At 50.5% G+C, this 16589-nt stretch overlaps 1 protein-coding gene across 5 annotated transcripts in view; it reads right to left on the reverse strand.

The window, feature by feature from the left end:
* Positions 1-16589, reverse strand: part of CDK5RAP2 (CDK5 regulatory subunit associated protein 2) — a 172574-nt gene that overhangs the window by 76985 nt on the left and 79000 nt on the right. For all 5 annotated transcript variants that reach the window (XM_030294528.1, XM_030294525.1, XM_030294524.1 and 2 more), the window contains 4 exons: positions 15488-15625; positions 7554-7651; positions 2674-2804; positions 1475-1584 (listed from right to left, as the gene is read on the reverse strand). In XM_030294528.1, coding sequence (XP_030150388.1) covers positions 1475-1584; positions 2674-2804; positions 7554-7651; positions 15488-15625 — 477 coding nt within the window. The remainder of the gene's footprint in view (positions 1-1474; positions 1585-2673; positions 2805-7553; positions 7652-15487; positions 15626-16589) is intronic.

Here is a 16589-nt window from a genome sequence, read left to right on the forward strand (position 1 = left end):
GGAGCCACCGAACAAAGAAGTTCGTTGCCCACGGTTCGCCCGCTGGGGGTGTCCAGGGGCCTAAATGACATACAAGGATGGCCAAGGTGCCTCGCCACGTGGGGAAGGGCAGCTGCCCCCCCAGAGGCAGAGCGGGCCTGGAGCTGAGCCCCCAGAGCCCCCAGACAGGGCTTTGCTGGACCAGGTACATAAGCAGTTCACAGACGCCACCTCCGTTCCCTGCAAGCTTCAAGTCCCGCCGGCCGGTCATTTCACAGACTTCCTAACGGAGTAATCGTTAGCCCCTCAGATAAAGTGGGACGTCCCACCCTGACTACACACAGATGTCCAATACAGCCAAACATGAACACAAACTGGACCCACCCCGCAAGGCGGGAGTGAGAAGAACAAAACCCTCTGACTCCGCAAACACCTGCCGAGTGCCAACCGAGTGACCTGGTTCCTGCCCTTAACGCTGCCGCAGGTGCTGTCAGCGATCCTCGTTTTCTTTATCTTCCAAAACTAAGAGGCCTTGGCGCTCTGTGCTCCGCTCCTCCCAAAATCCTGAAAAATTTTAAATTCTCCTTTCGACTTTTTACTTTTAGTGCCTTGCACCTACTCTGTCTCTTGCTGCTGAAAAAGTCCTCCACCTAGACAAGCTCCTATTCGTCCTTCAAAACCCACTTCAGGCCTCACTTGTCGAAAAGCCTCCTCTGATCAAGTGAGGATCCCCCGACCCCCTAGCAATTAACCCCTCCTCCTCTGCTGCCTTTGCGACCTATACCCTGCACACCCGCCTACCTCAGCGACCCTCACCCTCCACAATGCAATTACTTGTTCCTACCAGAATGTCAGCTAGCCCAAGGCAGAAACCGAATCTGTCATACATATATGGTAATTTTATAATAAATCAGTCTCCTCTGAGCTCACATTTCCTACTCTTCGCAGTGGTTCTTAGGCTCTTGAAACACTAAACCACTCTAACCACACCAGCAACCAACAGGTTGAGAAACTTGGTTTCTGGTTTTAAAAAAGATTTACTCAGCAAACCTGGACCTTTATTCTTTCAAAAAGCAGGTATTAACTCCCACTGTGTGTGGTAGATACTGGAAAATCAAAAATAAATAAAATGCAATCACTAACTTCGAGCCGCTCACAACCTGATGGGGTCACAGATGAGTAACCAGATCATTCCAGGTCATTGTGAGCATGACACGAATGCAGTCAGGTCTGAGAAGAGAAGAGAATGACCTGAGGGAGGGATAGAGAGCATTTCCTAGAGGAGATCAAGCCTGGGCCGGGCCTCAAGCCTGAGAAGGAGGGTATCAGGCACGAGGGAGGGCACGGGAGGTGACATACACCAAAGGAACGAAGACCGGCCGAGAGAGAGGGAAGAAAGGAGAGGAAAGGGGCTTTCACAATCTTACACCTCAGAATCAGGAGCCCAAGACACAACAAGTAACCAACAAAGCACGGGAAGTTAACAGGTCAATACCTTTTTCTTAAGTTCTTCTTGAGAAAAATGTTCCACTTGAAGCCGATTGTGCTCTTCAAGGCAAATACTCAGATAAGATGTTTGATCGCTATAAAATGAAAATGGTTCTTCTGCAAAAAAAAAAGGGGGGGGGGGCGATGGAGAGCAAAAGAATATCAGAAATAGATCCTTCCAAGACCAATCCCAGTACAATCCACGTAAGGCAATTTGAATTGGGAGAAGGGGGGGCAGGGGGTTGCTACAAGGGGGAATAAGTACAAATAGGGAGTTTAATGCACCACCTTTGGAGCAAAAGTAATTTTCCCTCTTTCTCTACAGGCTGATATCTCAATGTATGGTTTCATCATGGGCTGCAGGCGTTCACTGCGGCCTTTCCTGAATTATAATTTGCACACGAAGTGCTGCACCTAGGGAGCATTCTGAGCGGCACAGGCAAATGGTGGTTTCGGTTTAAATGGGGGAGTGATTCTGTTTAGGTAAGAAAACAGGAAAATGAGATGTGACCCTCAAGGGTAGCGCTCCAGGGAAATACACGTGCCCGATGTATCTTTCACTGGCCCCGGAGCCCTCTGTGGTAGTGAGCACACCAAGTACAGAAAATGGGCTGCTAGATCTAAGAAAAGAGAATCTCCGGTCACCTACGTAAGGGTCTGCTTCCTCTGCAGCAAACGTCACACCCCAATGGGGGGGTGGGGGGGGAGTGGGCCAAGTGCTGCTGTGATGAGCAGAGCAATGCAAAGACCACAGGCTCCTCACCCCCTCACCCTGTGTCCCTCCCTAATGAATCCCTTTGTGGTCACGACAACGCTAAACGCAAAGTTTCAACGCAAAACGGCAACCTCCAGGCTGTGGGTCTGCGTGGTGCAGGCTTTGCAGTGGGTACCCCGGTAGGCAGAGCCCAGACGTGGTGGGCCCTGAGGTGACGCGGATCTAGAAGCACCAAGTGATGAGAGCGCGGCAGAGGCAGCGAGGTACCACCCCCCGGCACACCCTCTGAGGCACGGATGTGACGCGCTGGGCCTTTGCACCAAGGCCAAAGCCAGGTGGACGCAGACTGGGAGAGCCAACGTTAACACAGAACCCAGAGGAAATCCCGTGCCTTCCCCATCCCCTACTTAAGTTTTAGGACTTTCTTCAAGCTCAGCCAAGGCCCTCCACATGGAAAAACCAAAGGGAAACACATGCAAGAGGGCACGTACCTTCCCGCCTCCGAATGTCACTGATCTGCTCCTCCAGGGTCCTTTGCAAATTCCGACAGGAGAGCACGTCCTGCTCCAGCTGCGTCCGCAGAGCGAAAATGCTGCTCAGCTCGGCCTGCAGGCTGTTGATGCTTCGTAAAACAAGACACCAGGATTTTTTTTTTTAAGTTCTTATTTAAATTCCAGTTAGTTAACACCCTGGGTAATACTGCTTTTAGGTGTGGACTAAATATAGTGACTCAACACTTCCATACATCAGATAGGAAGACACCAGAAATTTTTACACAGACCTACCTGCGTTTCAAATGACAAAAGCCGGGGCGCCTGGGTGGCTCAGTCGGTTGAGTGTCCGACTCTTGATTTCAGCTTGCAGTTGATGAGTTCGAGCCCTGTCAGCACAGAGCCTAGTTGGGATTCTGACTCTCTCCCTCTCTCTCTGCCCCTCCCCCGCTTGCTCTCTATGTCTCTCTCAAATAAAAATAAACTTTAAGTAAATAATTAATTAACTAATTAATTTAAAAAATGCAAAAGCCAGCAAGCCTCCCTTTGATTGTTATGTCATCAGTGGGGTTTTTTTTATTGGTTATGAAAGTTGGATTTACTTGTTTATAGAAAATTTAAAATACAAAAGTATAAGAAAACAAAAATTACATTAACTACCATTAATTAACTACCAGTTAACACATGGCAGACTACATTTCCTTGTTTAAGATTTTACTTATTTTTAAGTAATCTCTAATCCCAACATGGGACTCGAACTCACAACCCCGAGATCAAGAGTTGCATGTTCTACTGACAGGCAGCCAGGCGCCCCCAGACTGCATTTCCTCCCAATCTTTTTCCTTGAGCGTTCACCCTTACAAGGTGAAAATAGTACTTGATGTCAGATACTGAATTGTGCATTCCTCACTTAAATAGTTCCCTACATTTTTGGAAATTATTTGCAAGCATCATTTTCAGTGACTATGTAACATTAATCAGGTAAACTTCCCACCGTTTATTCCAACTCATCCTCTATTAGTGGACATGTGGGTCATTTCCAAGTTTTTACTACAGGTGTAAATAAAGAGAAATAACGTAATTGCCCAGAACACTCCTCTGTTTGGAGTAATGCCTCACAAGGGTTTGGGTGTAGATGGGGAGGCTCTCCAGGGCCTGCGTGTCACCTGGCACCCAGGCTTCAGAAGAGGGGACAAGTGAGAAGAGCGAATGTGTCATTCCTGAAAGAGGTAGTACTGGGGGTAAAAACGAGGGGCAGGAAGGAAGGAAGGAAAGAAAAGAAAAGAAAAGAAAAGAAAAGAAAAGAAAAGAAAAGAAGAGAAGAAACAAAGGAAGAAAGAAAGGAAGAAGAAAGAAAGAAAGAAAGAAAGAAAGAAAGAAAGAAAGAAAGAAAGAAAGAAAGAGGAAGGAAGGGAGTTGATAATGGGAGGAAGAGAAGGACCAATTTAGGGACCAACAGAACTCCATTGTGATAGGTCAGCCCCATTCACAGAAGCATAGTGGAGTGAATGCGTGTCAAGTCTCACATCTGGGTCTGTGTGACACAGTGTGACCTGCACAGAGAGCCTGCATGACACCAGCAGCCCAGAATTCACAAGAGGCCATGAAAATGCACACCTCCCAGAATCTGCAGGAATCTGCTGTCCAACAGAACTTCTGGAAGTTAGAAGTGTTCTGTCTATGCACTAATATGGTAGCCACGGGCTAAATGTGCCTACTGAGCAGTTGAAATGTGGCTAACATTCTGGGGAACGGAATGCTGCATTTTTCTTAATTCAGATGTAAATAGTCCCATGGCTCGTAGCCACTGACTTGGGGCAGTACAGACCCACCAGATGGGCTCTGGATTCCTACTGACGTGGCACCTGGCAGGGATCTGAACTGAGTGCCCCCAGCTCTCAGAGGAACAGAGACCCCGGCCAACGTCTGAATAACATAAGCGATGTTTCACTGAACATCTCTGTGCCTAAAACCTTTTCACATTCAGGTTCGTTTCTTAAGACCAATTCCCAGCAGTGCAACTGCTGGGTCAAAGTACATGAACATATTTTGGGGCACCACATTTCCAAGCCACACTGCCAGTGCGGAGCCTGCTTGGGATTCTCTCCCCCTGTCCCTCCCCCGTTCACTCACACATTCTCTATCAAAATAAACAGATAAACTTAAAACAAAATATATGAACATTTTTCGAGACTAGCAAAACACCTTAACACATCAGAAAGCCTCCTCTTTTAAATACTGAGAAATACATCACTCTCTGTCCAGCATCTGACCTTTGGTTCCTTAAGAGGGTCCATCAACACCTTGAAACCGCATGCGAATACTTAAGAACATGTGGATTTTTCTAAAGAGAGGGCCCATGAGCTTTCATCAGATTTTTCAAAAGGGATCCAGAGCCCCCAAAGGGTTACCATTAGCAGCAACTGCTCCTAACGTCTGGGCTTGAGACTCAAGCCCCACTCTCCTTCAGAGATTTCTTCCAGCTCCACCCCTTGAACCGCGCACATAAATCAACACACATCGGAAGGAAAATAAACCGTTATGTCTAATCGTCTATGCTCGCTGCTTTGACGATGGTTCGTTGTGAAGCAGCCTCCTTGCAAGGGAAGGGGCCCTACCAGCAACGTGTGCCTAGTTCCATTTCAAGACAATCATAATGATCAATTTGTAAGGCTGATGGAAAACCTCACGGAGGTGTCACAGCACTCGCTCGGATGCAGCCGTGCTGCAGAGACATTTCAGCAGGAGAAAAAAAAAGGAGCGTGTTTCCACGCAGCTCTTGCGATGAGGGCGGAGGAACGCGACCGGCTGCACTCCCTCCTCCGTCTCCTGACAGGGTGAAAAGTACACCGCTGTTGCTCCTGTGCCTGTCATTTATGTTCCCCTAACTCCAGGGCCTTTTCCAGGTGTGAGGAGTTGGTGGAACAAAAGGTGTTTCGCCTGGAAAGAAACAAAAGCCCTGCGTATTCCTCCTTCTGCAACGTGGAGGGAGGGGTAGGCAGAAACGAGGAGCCGGAGCCAAGCTCCCGACGGCACCACCGCCCCGGACCTCAGGCAGGTCGGTCAAACTGCCGGAGCCCTGCCTTCCTCATCTGTGAAATGGGGCTGATACCTTTCCTTCGGGACTGTTCTGAGGATGAAACGAGAGCTGCATGGGAAAAGAGCTCAGCACAGGGCCCAACACACACGAGACAACTCGACAGGCGTTTCCCTCTTTCCATACATCTGAGCAACTCCCGAACGAAAAGAGGGTATTTATAAGCCAAACTTTCTGATTCTCGGGAGTTACAGCAGTGATTCCCATCTGGGGACAATTAACCTCCCAAGAGATATGTGGCACTATCTGGAGACACTGTTGGCCGTCACGCCAGGGCAGGGGAAGGCGCTTCTGGAAGGGAGCAGTAAAAGCTGAGATAGTGCCAAGCACCCCACGCGGCCCAGGACCCAGAGAAGCTGCCCAGGTAACCTGACTTGGCCCGCTGCCCCCGAGTTTCCCAGCTTCACCGGCCCCGCCCCCTGTAAAAACGCCGAGCTGCTGAGGCTTCTGGAAAAGGCCCACTTTTACAGAGTGACGCCTACTCCCAGAATCTCATCGGCATGTTTCCATTTTCTCTAAATTCATTTCAGATCAACAAATCTGAAAATTATGTCATCTCTCAGAAGACCAGGCGGGGGTTGGGGGGCCCGTCCACTCACGGCTTCCTGCGTGGCTACTCCGCCCCAGCCGCGGTGACAGGCACGGGGGAAATGGAGCTGAGCGACACAGCATCCCACCCGGAGGGGGCGCAGGGTCCCCACGAGGAGGCAGGCCAGTTACAGACACGTGCCCAGAGGGTGGCAAAGGCAGCTGCGAGGGCAGAAAACTCACGACGACAACCATCCTGGGGACAGCCTCCTCACGAGGGTAGCCCTCCAGATGAATCCTCAAGGACCTCTGGGAGACAAAGGCAGGCTGTGGAAACGGTGCGAAGGCAGAAGCAGGAGGGCACACGGCCCAGGCCCTGGTGAAGGAAGGAATGGAAGACCATTCCAGCCAGAGTGAAAGTCTTAGAAGGAGCAGTAAGGGGACAAATACCTTAACTTTTTATTATGGAGACTTTTAAACAGACACAAACGAAGAAAGCTAATACAATGAGCCCCTGCCCATCTACTCACAGCCCAGCCCTGACCACCGGGCAGCCATGACCGCTATCGTTCCCTCGGTGTCCCCAACCCACCTCCCTCACTTCTGTATAGTTTTGAAATGAACCGTATCCTCTCACCCGTACTACCCCCACTGTGTAGAGAGAGGACTTAGTGAGGTGACAAATCACCGAGGCCAATCCTGCACTGGCGAACAGAGGCCCCGGACAGAGTGGGCCACCTGCCCGCGGACACAGAGCAAGAGCACTCGCCCGCGGGGGGCTCTCGTCACACACCTCACAGGCACCAAATCATTTCAGCAGTTCTATAAAGACACAAGTCGCTCCAGAACCTTGCATGAGCCCCTGGGTTCGGTCACTCACCACCTGTGTAACTTTGGAAAAGACACTCAACCTCCCTCAGTCTTCGTGGCCTTATGGGAAATAGGGTAACAATAGTTACGAGGTAACACACATGGAAGTATTTCTGTATCTATTAAGAAGGCACTATAGATTACTGAGAAATTATTGTCATGTTATTTTTATCCTGAGTTCATTAGAATGAAAGAAATCAACCCCAAAGTCAGATGCTTCTCGATATAAAATAGGTTTACCCGATTTAAGTCAGGCAACCATCATCCAAGCATCATCTAAGCTTCCTGACCAAACCAGGATGGCTTTGCTGCCTCAGACGCCAACCGTATTTATTCGGAATGCGTGTGTCTACGTAGGAGTGTGAGGTGCAAACAGTAACCTTACCTGTCTGGGTTCTGCAGAGATTTTACCAGGTGAGTATAGATGTCCTGCTCCTTCTTTAAGACTTGAATCAGCTCTTCATAGTCTAATTGTTGCTTTTCCTGGAAATGACAACGGGCATCTGACATTAAGGGGAGAACTGTAAAAGAGTCCATCCTGACGTTATGCAAACATATGTGGGTAGTTTCTAAATCCAAACGGAGGTGATCCCGGGTGCCAGGCTGTCGGGCAGGCCACGGTCGCAGAGCACCACCTGCAGGAGGAGTGGGGAATGACTGCCCGCCACGTCCCTCGGAACAAAGCCGAGTGCTGTGCTTCCAACACCGAATGGCTGCTATAAAAGGATCATCGCTGTCACCCGATCCACCAGTCGTGAAACTGCCTCCCCTCCAAGCGGCTGGTCATCGTTTTCGCAACACCACAGAGAACGCCTCTCCACGTTGCTCTTGCTCCGGAGAATAGAAGTCCATCAACCAAAAGGGACAAGGGACTTACATTAAAACAGAAAAGGCCAAGTGAGCCGCTTCTAAAGGCATCCGGAACAGAGTGATGACAAAGGGACCTAAGGGGGATCTCTGGAACCTACTTATGTGACCTCAGGTAGCCAGCTAACGCAAATGGGTGAAAGTGTGAAGAATATCAGGGTATTTACATAGGCTCAAAACACCTCAAAATGCTTACCAATTACAAAGGAAAAAGAGTACCCACGTGGTCAAGACACCTAGCAGGCGCCACCTGCATAAAGCCGTCGAAGTCAGCTTGGCCGGTAATGAGACAAATCTAAATTGGGGGCCAACAGGCTGCGATGAGAGGATATTGCCACCAAATACACCTGCCTGAACCCGATCAACCCAGCAACGTCAGACAAACCCAACCCGAAGGACATTCTACATATGACTGGCCTGGACACTTCAAAATTATGAAGGGCATGAAAGTCAAGGGTAAGACCGAGAAACTGCCCCAGACTGAAGACTAAAGAATCACGACAAAGCAACGTGTGATCCCGAATCAGATCCTCTGGCCACAAAGGGCTTTGCGGGACGAGCAGTGAAGCACCCGTGAGTCTGAGGATTAGAAGGCGGGGGGGGGGGGGGGAGTCGGCCTAGTCCCTGCCCTTGATGGCTGCACCATGGCACACAGGTCAGTGTCCCTGCTTACGGGAAATACACGCTAGGGGACTCAGAGGGGACAGGGCTTCTCGTGGGCCACTTGCTCTCAGAGGCCTCAGGAAAGGTAAAATCTTTTATTCTCGAAACCTGCCTATAAATTTGAAATTATTCCAAGACAAGGGAAGAACGCTAAATAAAGTTAACATGCGCAGACTGGGGCAGCGTCCTGCGTGGACGAGATGCTCCCTAAATGCTCGAGGGAGGCGCTCAGGTCGTGGGGAGACTAGAACAGCAAGCAGCCCTTGTACTTCCCACTGACCTATGCCTTCTCCTAAAGTTAAGATACCGCCTGGGACACGGGTGGGAACCTGACTGGACCCAAAGGAGCACGGTTACTGCACCACAGCGGTGTTGGTGTTTTCCTGTGACAGTGTCATCCCAAAGAAACGCAGGGACCCTGTATGTGTTACAGGCATCTCAAGTTATCTTAAAATATTCATTTTTACCACCGCTTCAGAACTACAGCAGTCACTATACTCATCATGAGACCCCGCCATTTAATGCGTTAATAAAGAAGCACCATTTCCAAAGCAGATTTTTTTCAATAGTCTGATGACTGAATTTCAAAGTAATTGGCTTCCTTTATAATCCTGTGCATATATTTTATGCATTGGAAGACCTTTCCAGGGAAGAGATCCCTGGCTTCCGCAGACTGCCGGCCGCAGGGATGCAGAGGGCAAGGAAAGGTTAGGGGCCCCTGACCCGCGAGAACACCACCAGGCCCCTCGCCCTGAACAAGACAAGGCAAAGGCACCACCTGCTAATTAAGGGTTCCAAATGCTAAACCACCAGCTCGGTCATGAGAAGTTAGGTACCCAGACTGCTAGAAATGTCGGGCCCTTTTGTAAATCATGCCACATGTCCCTGGCACAGGGAGCTCCCATATGCCTTTTGTGCACAGCAACAGTGTCACGTGGGATTCTCTCGGCTCCCACCTGTATACACCATGTGCGTCAACAGAGGGTCCCCGAGAAGAGCCCGGGGAAGAATTGAACAGGATAACAAGACGGTGTCAGCCACTGTGCTCAGTGCTCCCTGGGCATTTTCTCAGGCCTCCCAAGGACCCAGGGAGCTGAGGTGTCACCACCCTCCTCATTTCCGCGATGAGGGAGCTGCGGCACAGAGGGCTGACGGCAGCCAAGGTCAGGTGGAGAGGCAGGGCACGGACCCAGGCAGCCAGGCCCTGAGGTCTGAGCTCTTCAGTCCGGCCATCCATGCCCCAGAATGGATGCGACGCACCGGGGCGCTTGGCAGGGAATCACTGTCACTGTCAACCACATGAAAGGCAGCCAACAATGATGAAGAAAATTTAAAAAACTACTGCCTCTTGCCTGAGCGGCTCGGTCGGTTGAACGTCCGACTCTGGCTCAGGTCGCGCTCTCACAGTTTGTGAGTTCGAGCCCCACGCTGGGCTCTCTGCTGTCAGCACAGAGCCCGCTTCGGATCCTCTGCTCCCTCTCTCTCTGTACCTCCCTCGCTCGCGCTGTGTCTTCAAAATAAACAAACGTTAAAACAAACCTACTGCTTCTTGAGCATCTACCATGAAGGGCAGGGATAGTTAGGAGGGTGTGACCTTACTAACTGTGTGACCTTCAGCAAGTTCCTCAACCTCTCTGTGCTTCAATATGCACACCTCTAAAGGAAGGTAATGATTCTACGTCGCTCACAGGGCGGTGAAGGAGACCGAATGAGCTAATCTCTACAAAGTTCTCAGGGTGATGACCGGTACAAGATAAACACTCGGTAACGTCAGCCATAACTTCTGTTCCCACGTTCTGGCGCTATGCTAGGCACTTGGGACACAGATCGTGTCTGATGGAAACCAGGGAAGCGTGTTAATCCTCCCATTTTTCAGATGACGAAACTGACTGTCTGAGAGGGAACATGTGTTTGAGGCCGTCCAGCTGACAAGCGGCGGTCAGAGTCTGTGCTTACGTATGTAACTGCAAAGCCAGCCAAGAAGGGCTAGGAAAAGAAACGGGTAAATACGGACTTCTGTCGGATGGAGTGGGCTCCAGATGTGGAGTGTGTGCGCCCAGGCCCCGTGTCTTAACCGGAGGGTGGTGGGCGGGGCCCCAGAGGACCACCCGCTGCAAGGCGAGGGCCCGGATGCCTGGCTCAGCTCCCCCTCCGGCCTTCTCGCCGGCAGCTCTTCGAACCCCCCACCCCCACCTGCCAGCTGCCCACACCTGCACTTCCCTTCCCCCCGCTCTTCCTCCTCAGTGGAACGGAGGAACCCCTCCGTCCGAGCTCCAGAGGAACGACCCCCGCCCCCGCCCCGCAGAGACCATCATTCACCCCTCTCCACTGACACACTCCCAAGCACCTTACGGGGTCTGCTTAGGCCACATTCTCACCAGGAAGCCTTGCTTGACAGAGAAAAATGCCCCCTTCCAGCGCCCACGGCACTGGTTCACTTTCACCCCGGGGGCAAGCGTACCAACCACCTGCCGACAGGTCCGACGGCCCCTTGTGGGCAGCCATGTCCCAAGCCAGGAACAGTACCTGGCACAGACCAAATGCTGCCACAGACTGGTGCCATCCACGGTGTGTAAGGGCCTGGGTGAGGGGCACCACTCGGGTGTTATGGTGATGGGTGTTATGGGGATCCCATAACGCCAACACAAGGATGGGCGTGCAAAGTGCTGAGCGCCAGGGAGGAAGAGGAGACGTCACTGCTAAGCAGGGGCAGGGAAGGCGACACCACAGGGGCTCCTTTAGGGATGTTTAGGAGTCACCCAGTAAACAAGGACACAAAAGCCACTCCAGGCAGATGGAACAGCACGTGCGAAGGCACAGAGAGAGGCGCAAACATGGCACTTTCAGGAATCTGCAAGAAAATGGGTAATCTGCACGAAATGGGTAAGCGGAGAACACAGGCACCGATATGGATCTTAAGAGCAGAGATTCCTGTGGGTATTTTGCATAATGGAAGTCAGAGTGAGTCAACGTCTTCCTAGAAGCAAATAGCTCACCCATGTTAAATAAATGAACTCTTCAGAGCCATTTGGGTCCCATTTCATCATTCACCTACTCCCCTGTGTTGAATCATGCCCCATTAGAATGAAGTCATCTGGCTCCCTCAGCAGAGCTCACAAACCAGTGGATCTCCTCAGCGTAGAGGCAGAGGGCCAGGCTGCCCAGAAGGGAGCGACAAGCAGCCACCCCCACCCTCCCTCCTGCCCCCCAGACGAGGAACAAGACACAGCCAGACAGGAGGTCTCTCACCCCGAAGGAGAGTATGACAGCCACACACCTACCTGCAGTCGTTCCTCCACAGCCCTTGGAATGACCACACAGCTCACCCCTCCTCCCCTCTCTCATCTGAAAACTGTCCCTAAAACACAGGGGCAAGACCCTGGAAGCCCCCTCTGTCAGTGAGCCAGCCCCCTGGACCCACACTGAACCAGTTTGACTTTCTCTCCGGATTCAGAGACTTCAACTGAGAAACCAGAAGTCTGGAACACTGGGTGTGCATCATGTCAAGGACAGAGCTCGAGGGTTCAAGACCTCTGCTGCCCACGGGGCTGCCACAGTTTCACCCTCCCCGAGACACGGCTACTCAGCTCTCCCAACAAATACTCCCTTTCGCTGTGACTGTTTTGACCACACTACTCAATGCTGGATTCACAGCTTGCAACCAGAAAACACTTAAGTAATGCACTTACATTATTTCCAATTCTATCAGGAGGTAAGCATGCAATTCCCCCATTCACAGATCGGGAGGGTGGGTTTCAGAGAGATGAAGGGACTTGCCCAAGGTCACGGAACTAGCAAGAAGAACGGGCGTTCCAACACAAATCCTGGGCATTTCCTACTCTGCACAGTTTCCTTAATGACTAGAAGGAAACACATGTCATGCACAGACCACAACCTGAAGAGGTAGCAGATATGTAAAGAGAAAGCTTAACGGCTCACTTCTTGGTAAGCAGGGCAATTTAGTGGCCTGCTAGATGGATGGTGTCTACTTTGGTAGCTATGTCACAGCTCGGCAACAAAGACATTTGTTTGGATACTCAGGAAATTCAGCAGCACTGTCCCAACCATGTCAACAGCCAAGCTATAAATCTTTGGCTGAGGCGAGTTAAATACGGTCAGTGTGGTTTACTCTCTGTTCTTCAATTCCCTGATCGTCCAGCATTAATTCTCAGGATCCCACAGTGATCAGAGGCAACAGAGACCGCCCAGACTCCATGGAGACCTCATCATAGCCTCAAGTTCTTTGTAGAAATGGGCAGAGGATAAACCCTAAATCAACACAAAGTGGCCGAGGGCACAACAGGAGAAATCCACGTTTTCTACAAAGAACGAACTACGGTCTAAAAAGCATACCTTTCTCATTGGGGGCGGGGGGGGGGGGGGGGAGGAGGGGCGCGAGGGGAAGGAAACTGCAGGCTGCGCCCAGTCGGGACTACCTGAACTGACACTTTAGAAATTTATAATTCCAAAACGATCATTTATAATTCCTTACCCACAATTAGCAATTAGTCTTGCAGAACAGAATTAAAGCCTTTGCGAAAACACTAAGGCATCTTAAGGGCGCCTGGGTGGCTCAGTAGCTCGAGCGTCTGACTTCAGCTCAGGTTATGATCTCACGGTTCATGGATTCGAGCCCCTCATCAAGCTCTGTGCTGACAGCTTGGAGCCCGGAGCCTGGAGCCTGGAGCCTGCTGCGGATTCTGTGTCTCCCTCTCTCTGCCCCTCCCCTGCTCGCGCTCTGTCTCGCTGTCTCTCAAAAATGAATAAACGTTAAAAAAATTTTTTTAATAAAATAAAATACTAAGGCATTGTGGTAATTTAAACATCACCAGCATCTACATGTAACAGAAAATGAAATGATGACTCTTCACTTGTCATTCTACGCAGTACAGACAGCGCCCAGCCCAAGAAACCAAAAAAGCGGGACAGCTGATCAAACTAGTGAGATTAAACTGGAAAACACTCAGCCTGTTCCACACACCCATAAACGTTTCGTTCGACACTTAGACACAGTTTACGTGACTAAAACAGGATTCGACATAGCAAAGTTCGATGAGACGCGTTCAGGTCAGTGAAGATCTGTCCGTCTAAATGCCCAGCATCACCTACGTGGTGACAGAGCCAAGAGAAAAATCCTGGCCTCCAGGCTTCTGGCCCAGCCCAAGGGGTCCTCGACGCTATGCTGGTATTCTCATCCAAGAGAAACGGCAGAATGCCAGTCCACCAAGGGTCGGAGGTAAGAAAAAGCCCCCACTGTCCAGTCAGTGATGCCCCCCGGCCCAGGGCTGACCCTGAGCCTATCCACAGTGCAACAGCTAGCACTGGCTGCCAAACAACTCCTACACCAGCCGTAAAACGACCCCTGATTCGTCCTCCCCAACCACCCCAGGTGCCCTGGCCCCTCCCCTAGGACCTCTCCAGAATCCAGTAACCGCAGGGTTGGTACCCGCACCAGAGCAGGTACTCCAGCCCTACTGCCCGAGTCTGATCCGATGGGTGTGCCCGTGCTGTACCGGTTGTTAATTATTGTGAGAATCACCCTTCACAAAACCACACGTCACGATCAGAGCCATTCATCAGGGAGCTAATTTGCGTAAGAGTTCTCTGTCTTCTGAATGTATGAACTTAATTAAAGCCAGGTTTAAGGGAAAAAAAAAACCAAAACCTTGGCCTACAGTGAGCTCCTCTCCTTTCCCACATCTGGCTGCCAAGTTGCATCACATGCAAGCTGGGGGTCAGAGCAATCTGTATGTATGTCACACGAACCAAATCATTTCTTCACTCAACAGACATTTGCTTACTGGGCCACGCACTGGGCCAGGCATCGGGATTCACACACGAATTCCAGTCCCCTACCCTGAGGTGCCATCCGTGGTGTGTAAGGGCCTGGGTGAGGGGCACCACTCGGGTGTTATGGTGATGGTTATGGGTGTTACGGGGATCCCATAACACCAACACAAGGATGGGCGTGCAAAGTGCTGAGCGCCAGGGAGGAAGAGGAGACGTCACTGCTAAGCAGGGGCAGGGAAGGCGACACCACAGGGGCTCCTTTAGGGATGTTTAGGAGTCACCCAGTAAACAAAGACACAAAAGCCACTCCAGGCAGATGGAACAGCACGTGCGAAGGCACAGAGAGAGGCGCAAACACGGCACTTTCAGGAATCTGCAAGAAGTCAGCTGTAGTTAGAGATGATGGCGAGCGACCTGAGGCCAGACCAGGAAGGAGGGCCTGCTGGGCCAGTTTTCGTGTGTATTTGAACAGGAAAATTTTCTTAACACAGAAATTACATACAGAGATTACATAGTTCTTGAGAGGTGAACCCTGGGACAGCAAATACAAGGCTCATCTTTTTCTTTTTTTTTTTTTTCAATTTTTTTTACAGTTCATATTTCGAGAGAGAGCACGTGAGCGGGTTTACAGAGAGAGAAACCCAAGCAGGCTCCGCACTGTCAGCACAGAGCCTGAAACGGATCTCAAACCCACGGACTGTGAAATCATGACCTGAGCTAAAATCAAGAGTCAGATGCTTAACGGACTGAGCCACCCAGGCAACCCCTAGGCTCATCTTCAACGAGCTGTGATTTACCAGTTTCCTGAGTGTTGCAAATGCCAGTGCTCAGCTAATGGATACTAATCTGTAAGGCAGACAAAGAACCCTCCCCGTATCTGTTAGAAGCTCAATTACTGGCAAGAAGGCCCTGGAGGGGCTCTAGATGAGAGCAGGTATCACATACGTGTCGGGAGAGAACGTGAGTTCACGTGTGACGTCCGACTCCGGTCAAGCTTACCTCGGAGAAGAGCCGTTTGCATGGTGACCGCCACAAAGAGCACTTTTCCGGGGAGCCTTCACTCCTGACCGTGAGATCCTCCCCGGTCTGTGAATGACGGTTCTGCTGGACTGCTTCCGAATCTTTTTCACTGAATTTCTATGGAAACAAATCGTGAGGAAGTTTTCATCAAGAAAAAAAAAAAATCTTCGTAACAGATTGTCCAGAACTCTTGAAGGGAAGATATTTTATTTTTTCTTCACATTATTTTCCTCGAAAAAATTTCCATCATCCCCAAATACTAGGCAATCACAAAACTGTAACGCAGCCAGCACCCCCAGGAGAAAAGCAGCCCGCGGGCACGGCACAGGCAAGGTGGTGGCAGTCGTTACAAAGCCCTTCTTCCCACCACCGAGATGGCTGCCCAACGGGTGTGGAGCACCAAGCCCAGGCCTGGCCCCATGGGATGGGGTTCCCATCCTGGGTCCCCCTTGGCCAGGGCGTGACCTCCGGGTCTGCTTCCTATCCTGCGGGGTTACTGCGATGATAGAGGAAGTGTTTGTCGCAACCCAACAAAATCCCGTCTCTCTCGAAACATCACAAATTTGACAAAACTTGAACCATCGATATCCGCGAGGAAACTGGGCTTCGGGAAGAAAAACTGCAAACAGTGTTCTGAGGTGTGGTCACAGATGAAAGGGTCCTCGTGATGACGCACAATACAGTCCCCCTCATCGACCCCTTCAGAAGATCTGGCATTCAACAACACAACAGGACTGGAGACCGTTTCTCTGATCTCGTGGCCAAGTTCAAGCATGGAATCTATCTCTAAGTGTTTAAAACCTAGAAACTCCTTAGCTAGGGGTCTGTCCACTCTGGGTCAGAAATTAAGGACGAGAACCACCTCTCATTCCTAAGAACCTATCAGACTTACTTCATCATGTCAAGCTTTTATGAGAAAGGAGATCAGCACAAACATGAAAAAAACAGAGGCACTTTTTCTTATAAAAACCTCTTTAACTGTCCCAGGAAAAATTAGAAACCAAATAACCAATACTGAATTTCTAGACTTGCTATAATACAGCTGCGCTTGACGTAACGCTTTTCATTTTCCTTTTTTAAA

The sequence above is a fragment of the Lynx canadensis genome, chromosome D4 (assembly GCF_007474595.2).
Source record: "Lynx canadensis isolate LIC74 chromosome D4, mLynCan4.pri.v2, whole genome shotgun sequence".
NCBI classification, from domain to species: Eukaryota; Metazoa; Chordata; class Mammalia; order Carnivora; family Felidae; genus Lynx; species Lynx canadensis.